Source organism: Stegastes partitus, unplaced genomic scaffold, assembly GCF_000690725.1.
Source record: "Stegastes partitus isolate 25-593 unplaced genomic scaffold, Stegastes_partitus-1.0.2 Scaffold825, whole genome shotgun sequence".
In the NCBI taxonomy this organism is placed as follows: Eukaryota; Metazoa; Chordata; class Actinopteri; family Pomacentridae; genus Stegastes; species Stegastes partitus.
In genome coordinates, this window is record NW_007578556.1 from 187887 (window position 1) to 195541 (window position 7655).

Here is a 7655-nt window from a genome sequence, read left to right on the forward strand (position 1 = left end):
AACTTTATTGGAGTTCAGTGTTTAAATGATGCATTCAAATAATAAGAAAATCTGATTTAAAAAATGACACATGAGAAATTTTATTCATGCCACAACAAGCGATCAGATGCAAGCTTCAGTGTTTTATTTTTTCTTCTCTGTTTTTTTTTTTTTTTCTAACATGGTTGCAGTATTTGTTATGTAACCGCCTCACCTCCCTCCACCCTCCTATCTCTGCCCCCTTCACATGTCGCAGGGCAGGGCTGCCTCTTGCTGCCTGTGATGATAATGATGCCATATTTGCACCATTTTTTCTTTCTTTTTTTTTCTACAATCAGACACAGTTGAAAGAGAATGCTGCATAGTGGAAACATATGGAGTCATTTTCTTGTGATGCCTCACCACCACCACCACCACCAGCAGCACCGCCGCCGCCTCCCACCACCCACTGGCTGTTAAAGCTGCATGCACGCCTGCTCAGTGGCTGTGGGAGTGGAGGAGGCATCGCTATGATTAATATTGCTTTGCTCAACTCTCCCAGCAAGGTCATCAGCAGCCATCTGTAGGCAGTGGAAGAAAAAAAAAACCCTAATATCCATTTAGATCTGAACATCCCATTGTTTCTCTGCGTTTTACACGATTCAGCCCAGTGCTCGGGCAAAGTGGCTGGCACATGCACTAGCTGGTGAAGTTGCACCGGTATATTGTTGTATATTGGTTTCGGCGCGTCTGCTTGACAAATTCATAGTTGTCCGCCGGAATACGAAAGCGTCTGGCTTTTTTTTGTGTGTCAAAAAATAGCGTCCCCTATGACTCTGGTGAAGTGTAAATGAATAGGAAGCTGCTTCATCACTTCCAGCTGGAGGAACACTTTCGTCTCCTCTCATCTAGAGGGCAGTGGAGGCCCACGTAAAGACCCGGTGCGTCTGCTCGAATTACAATGCAGAATGCAGAATGCTCACCTCACTATCTCTCGCCTTCTGAGACCAAAGTTACACAGCTGAGCCAACCGTCAGCATATATGGGAGAGTTTCCTCGCGTGTGCCTTGCAAAAATATTTAACTATATGCAATTAGCCTTTGTGGATTTTTTAAATGTGAGGGCATTAACTTTGCATGTATCCCGCAGACAACTAGCCACGTCTGAGAAGCTGCTTACATAGTCGGGGTGGTGGTGGTGGTGGTGGGGGATGGATGCTGCTTGAATTTGTGTGCGTGCCGTGCATGCAGCGAAGGGAAGGGTTGGAGACTAGCAGTCCGGGGGTTGCATATTGAGATCAAAGGAGAGTAAGTCAGACATCAACATCCGTTTTCACCCTCCTCCTGCAGAACAAGTTGGGCCATCTGCTGACAACAGTTCAGACAAAGGATGTTTCATTGTGCTTCACGACGGGGGATCCTGATGGAGAAGTAGATCTCCTTCCACGGCCGCTATCACTGTTCTTTATACTTCGGGTTGACGACGGTCGTGATGGCACTCTTGTAGATGGGGTTGTCCCTCTGCAACGGAGCGGAAACACGGGTCATTCGACGCGATTAACCTTCATTTTGTGTCACAACAGTGCTGATTAATTGAGGATGTGGGCGATCAAGTATGTTACACGTCACATTTTGTTGTCTCAGGGAGAATGTGTGGTGTGTTTCTCCTATATTGCATGCCTTTCCTTTGCTCTCTCACTCTGTTTTCTGTTGCCTCTGTATCAAATTTGCCTTGTTTTTATCGTGTTAGTGGCCAATATGTCCCTGTACCAGTGTCACCAAAGACACACAGTCCTGCATTTATTGTGCAGCCGTCTGACAGACAGGCACTGACAGAAGGATTTGTTTGGGCAGGGCTCACCCTGTTCCAGCGTCTCTGCTCCAGCTCTCTCTGGAAGCGGGCAAACTCCCTGCGGTCATGGATGCTGGTGAGTAGTTTCCATAGCAGCAACAAAGCCACACCCAGCACCACAACAGAGCCTGATAGCACTGCAGTAATCAGGATCACATTTGGACCTGATGGGCATTCTTGACAGACAAAGGAAGACGGGGGCTCCTTATCAAACGCACATTGTCTGGCATTTCAGATGGAATTAATGCGCTTGTTCAATCTCATTGTGGCGTCATTAAAGCTGGAGTGCGGGACATTTGCACATAAATGAACATATGTTACATTCAAGGGGCTTGCTGAGGAAGTTACGCAATGCTGATTAAGTCTTTCAGCAGCAGGTGAAGCTCTCTGTATGTTGCAATTTAATGCAATTTTGAATCTGATGGCTACCGGCAATGATTGGAGGGCAGCAAACATAACGAGGAATATAGCGAGGAAGTGTCCAAGATTAAAAAAAAAACAGAGAAGTCGATGCTTAACAGAAAGATTACAGGGTATGATGATGTATGTTATTAATGTAATTACTCTCATTGCCAGAAGGGGGTCCCAAAAGTTCCGCACTCCAGGTTTAAATAACTTTTCAAACAAAATTAGGTTACAGAAAGTAGGTTACAGAATACAAAGACCATTTAAAGTAACATTATGCAGCTTGCATTTTGCACAATGAGCCACACCTGACACCATCTTAATCTACAAGACTCCCTTACAAGACGCCTTTCTTTGTGCTTTATTATTATTATGACACACTTAAGATCAGTATTTTTTTTTTAACATAAAAAGGGAAAATCCCCAGAGCTGCCGCAACTGACAGTTGTTTTAATGTTGATACGCCGGCGCAGTCCTCAAAAATAGCGATTTACCTCGTTCGAGAGCCACACGAGCGTGGATAGAGTCTTCTTTTTCTCCAGCCCTCAGCAGAAAGTGCACTCTGCAGCCCTCTGTGTCCACTTCCATACACCTGTGAAGGCTTGAAGAGGGGTGTACAGTTGCTAAGACACCGGCCTGACCTACCAAGGTGACGTTGAGGTGGGCACACTTCGCCGCACACTCCTCTGGACTCAAGCCCAGCGCCAAGGCCCTGCACAAGACGCATTCTCTGTGGAAAAGAACCATCTGTGTAATTAGAACTGAGGCAGCATTTAGTAAGCGAGGCAAAAAAAAAAAAAAAAAGTAGTTCTCTGGAGTCTTTTTGTTCTCAAGTATCAGGTAAATGCAGTAGAGAAGTTTCTGACAGGGGTGTGAAACTTTCCCCCTGATTTTTGCTTAATTTTCTTAGAACTATTAAGGTCACGCTACCTGTGCGAGCTACACATGCTGGGGCAGGAAGGGCAAAGCTCACAAGTCGGGCCCTGGAAGCGGTTGTCACGGCAAACGCAGGTCCCGCAGTGGCAATCGCCTCTGCCCCCACAAATCTGTCCATCCTCAGACAGACAAGACTCCAAGCTGAGAGGGCATTCGCACGCTTGGCCACGAAACGCCGGGAGACACTTGCACTCTCCGCACACGCACCTGCCCCGTCCTGGGGTGGCAAAAACATGACAGAAATCAAAAACCACCCCTCAGAATCTACATTATATTCATGACTTTTGTGTTACCTGTGCCTCCACACTGCATGCCTCGGTGCTGATCACAGCCGAAATCGCTGCACTCGCAGAATTGCCCGTAGTTGTTGGGCTTTTTGCTGCTCTTTCCGCAAACACACCTCCCACAAACACACTCTCCGTGCCCGCTGCACACCTCTGATGCATTACCGCGGCGACAAAGGTGCGACTCGACCGCCTCGCCCGACTCCTCTCGATCGCACTCGCAGAAGGCCCCGACTCTCCCCTGGTTGCACCTGCAGCACAGAAAAACAAAAACATCCGTCGCCCGTTTCCTTCCCGGAGAACCTGAAATAAGACTTGTTAGCAAAAATTGATGCCATCAAGCTACTTCACCGACCTACACGCGCCGCACTCCAGAGTGCCGTTGCCATGGCTACATGAAGGGCTGTGTGGGACCACATCCTTTTGACACGAGCACTCGCATATGGGGCTCAGCAGGACCTCAACCTCTTCGCCGTAGCCTTGGGGCTTAATAATAACACGGGATGGTCTTTGTGAAGCAGTCACACACCGAGGCGCTGTAATGCTTACATTAAAGCTCACCTAGAGGGGAGGTGAGAATTCCTTGAGCACAATTATAATGCCCCACTAATGAGGTAATCATAATTTGCATTATCATCGCTTCAACTGCGAATGGCCACATGCTAACAGCAGCGCTCAGACAATTTACCACACACAGGGCCAGTCACACACCTCGTCACCTACGGAGATGTCGGAGCACCTCTTCCCCTGTTCGCCGTGCCTCGGCCCGCCGCCTTTACAGCGGGAAGTATAGGAGACGGAGTAGCCCGGTGGCAGCTTACTGTTCTCCATAACAACTTCAGAGGTCAGCGCCTGTAGTCGATAAAGCAGTTAACCTCTTAAAAGATGAGGAAGTGTCAGCAGGCTACACATGAGGCTAATGACCCTTGTAGGGAGTCTCGGCTTGGCTTACATTGTATGCTTCGACAATTATCTGCAGGATGTTGTGGGAGTTGTTGGAAAGCGTTCCGACCGCACATTTTGGGAAGACGCTTCTCAGGCCCTGCAGCGAAGCAACGGTATCGTCAACATAAACGAATCAATACGGTATGTGTTTATTGACGGACTGCCAGCTGATTTATATGCAACTCTTTTTAGCAACCTTTCCATCACTGTAGTGGCAACGAAGAATTGAATGCAGAGTCAAAGCACGGGCGCTCACATTAGTCATGGTTGTAAATCGCCTCCTCTGATGTAGGTATAGGTGTAGAATTTAAAAGAAAAAAACTTAAATGCTACCACTCTTGATTGACTTCCACTGGACACACGTGAATGACAAAGAGCGAGTTTGTCGATATTCTGCAAATCCTATAAAGGAACTGAACAACAACGTATAGACGACACAGACAACACAAGCCAGATAAGCTTGTTAATGGGTTCCATTGACCTCCACCATTGTGTGAAGACGTATTGATGTGCCACACCATTGTACTGCGTGGCGTGTTCAGTCATTACAGTGCACTGTAGTTTATCTTCTCACATGCATCATCCTGTTGCTGTAGATTTAAGCACCTGAAAGTAGTCCCCAACATATTCACCAGTTACGTTAACTTGGGTTGTGTTGGCCAAAAAGTAAGGAAAGTGTTTCACATTTAATAAATGCATTGTTAGATTTATGTAATCCTGTGCTGCCAGCCGCTAACCAGTGTTACGTTCAAGAGTTAAAGCTGAGGTAGGCAGCATTTTTCTGGCATTGTTGGACAAAATTCCATACGAACCAGGTAGCATATTGTAATTCAAGTAAGTCTTCATTTTCAGGCTTATGAAAGTCTCCCCCCCGACTGATGATTTAAGGCAATCAAAGGGCTTTTCGCTAATCAGAGGAGAAAAGATGAGGTCTATGGGGAGAGTGGGATATGGTGGCACATAGAGTTAAAGCCAATTCATGCTTTCTGCAACCGCAAGGATCTCAAAGCTTAATTTGGTCATCCACCCAAGTCTGCAACAATCTGCAGACTCTCCGTCGGCAAGCGTGACAACTGCATGTGTGCCGGAAATCATATGCGGCTTGAAACTACTGTTTGTTGTAATAAGAGATAGTTTGGGGAGATTTTTTTTGTCATCCACACTTTCTAATTCATAATTACAGCAGGTTTAATTCAACTTGTTGCTGCCAGAATGTGGAGGGGCTTTGATTTTTCCATCGACGGCACCCCAACACATAGGAAGCTCCAAATTATCCAGAAATCCCGTGCTATGGCTGCACACCTCAGGTATAATCGCTTACACTGTGCTGTATCCCACTTTCTAACTAGCTGCTATATGCTGTAAAAAGTGCAAAGCCACAGACAGATTTTTGCAAACACGGGAGCTCCATGTGCTTTCCTGTGCTCCATACAGACTCACGTAGACGTAGAATCACATGTGTGGCCGCCGTTCGCTTTTAAAATCGGTATCGGTCATGTAGAAACCATGAACTGACCTTGAGATTGACAACTTTTACTTGGAGGAGAAGGGTTTAAATCCTGGGTGAGGCCACAAATGGATGCTACATTTTCTTATTTTTTACCTTTCCAGATTTCTGCCTACTGCAGCTTTATTTTGCAGATCCGTTATTATAGAGCTTCGTCACCATAATTTCCTTCATTGCAGCCATTCTAATTCAACATCTATTTACATCTTGGCAATGTGTGAAAAGATTAGAAGTCAGAGGGAACAATAGATTACTTTGAGATATAATGTGGTGAAGGCCTTGGGCAAACGCTCCCTACAAGTTGTTGGAAAACTTTTCTGCAGCCTAATTTTACCGGTTTACTCAGGCGCCATCACAGTAATGGCAGCTTGACTTCTGCCCACAGGTGTATGGAAAACAACTCACCCCAACACTAAAGCATATATTTAGGTAAGAACACTTGATGAATTAACAGAAATAGCCCCTGCCCGGTACCTCGTACAGGTGCGTGACTTCTTCGGTGACGGCGAAGATGATCTGGATGTTCTTCCGTCTCAGTGCCTCGGCGACGTGAGCCGGCGAAGGGTAGTCCTGACGGAGGGGAGTCGGGGCAGATGCAGAATGCAATGCATAACAGTCAGGCCAGGATATATATGTGTAATCAGTAGTTAAGCACGCTCTCCCTCTTCCCTCTATTGCTGTCCTCCCCCTTTCCCTCCCATCTAACAACTCCTTCTATTGCTCATTTCATTCACTCTCCCTGACAGACTTTCCATTCCCTCCAAATAGATAAATAAGTACCATTCAGGGAGGAGCGACACCCGCATCTCGCACATCCATTTCCAGCCTTGGGTGGCCATTTATCCAGACAGAAATAGATTAATAATGCATCCATATTCACTCCACCTGTCAACTGCCTGGACTGGAATAAGGTCAAGACACATAACACTCTCGTGAATCTAATGAGAGGCCTATATGGATGTTTAACACACGGGGGGATAAAGAAATACACTCACAAAAAATCGGCACACACATACTCTCTCCCAGCACCCACCACGGCGGTACACAAACACAGCGAGATTAAGAGATGAAAGCTTTGGTTTGAATTACTCCACAAACACTCCAGCTGTTTCCCATCAGGGTGTGCCTGTCAGCATCTTCTTTACCCAGGGAACTGTGCTGTTTATTCTGACCTTTAAATCACTCTCTTTGACTTCTGTCTGCAGCTGCCCGGACCTCTATTTCACTGCTAGGATTGGAGATGGGAATCAATTTAGCACGCGTTGCAATATCTGGTCCATAGGATAAACACCGCGTGCTCCTCGGGACCGCAGCAACACAAAGCGTGCTTCAAACAGAACGAAAACACACACAAACACACACACACACAGCACTGTGACAGCTTGATCTGTTGAGCTAAGGCTTTGGTCTTTGTCTGTGAATATACGCATGAGATATCGCAATTTATTTGATTTTCCTGCGAGTGAGAAGAGCTCACGGCTGACTGACAGCTCCGAGGTAAAATTATTAACCTATTAAAATCATGTTTCAGTCCATGTAATGAATGGAAATCTGATATTTACTCTCCTTCCAGTGCTTGCTTGTTTGTCTGCGAGTGAATAGAATAAAGTCTTTATTTGCCAGACAGTGGGCTTATTTTTAAGCTAGGTACAAATTTTGTTTGCCTGCTTATTTGGGTGGTTTATCAAAGCTGTTTTGCTGTCGCTGGTAATAGGGATGATTAAATATAAAACTTAACCATACGATAGAAATGGGCCATAAAACCAAAA

At 46.0% G+C, this 7655-nt stretch overlaps 1 protein-coding gene across 1 annotated transcript in view; it reads right to left on the reverse strand.

Annotated features, from left to right (window-relative positions):
• Positions 1 to 1412: 1412 nt before the first annotated feature.
• LOC103365304 (integrin beta-1-like) overlaps positions 1413 to 7655 on the reverse strand; it is an 11969-nt gene continuing 5726 nt past the window's right edge. Inside the window, exons 8-14 of the mRNA XM_008292714.1 lie at positions 6361 to 6456; positions 4387 to 4476; positions 4146 to 4286; positions 3790 to 3995; positions 3444 to 3685; positions 1819 to 1985; positions 1413 to 1478 (exon numbers count right to left, since the gene is read on the reverse strand). Of these exons, the coding sequence (XP_008290936.1) occupies positions 1413 to 1478; positions 1819 to 1985; positions 3444 to 3685; positions 3790 to 3995; positions 4146 to 4286; positions 4387 to 4476; positions 6361 to 6456 (1008 nt within the window). The remainder of the gene's footprint in view (positions 1479 to 1818; positions 1986 to 3443; positions 3686 to 3789; positions 3996 to 4145; positions 4287 to 4386; positions 4477 to 6360; positions 6457 to 7655) is intronic.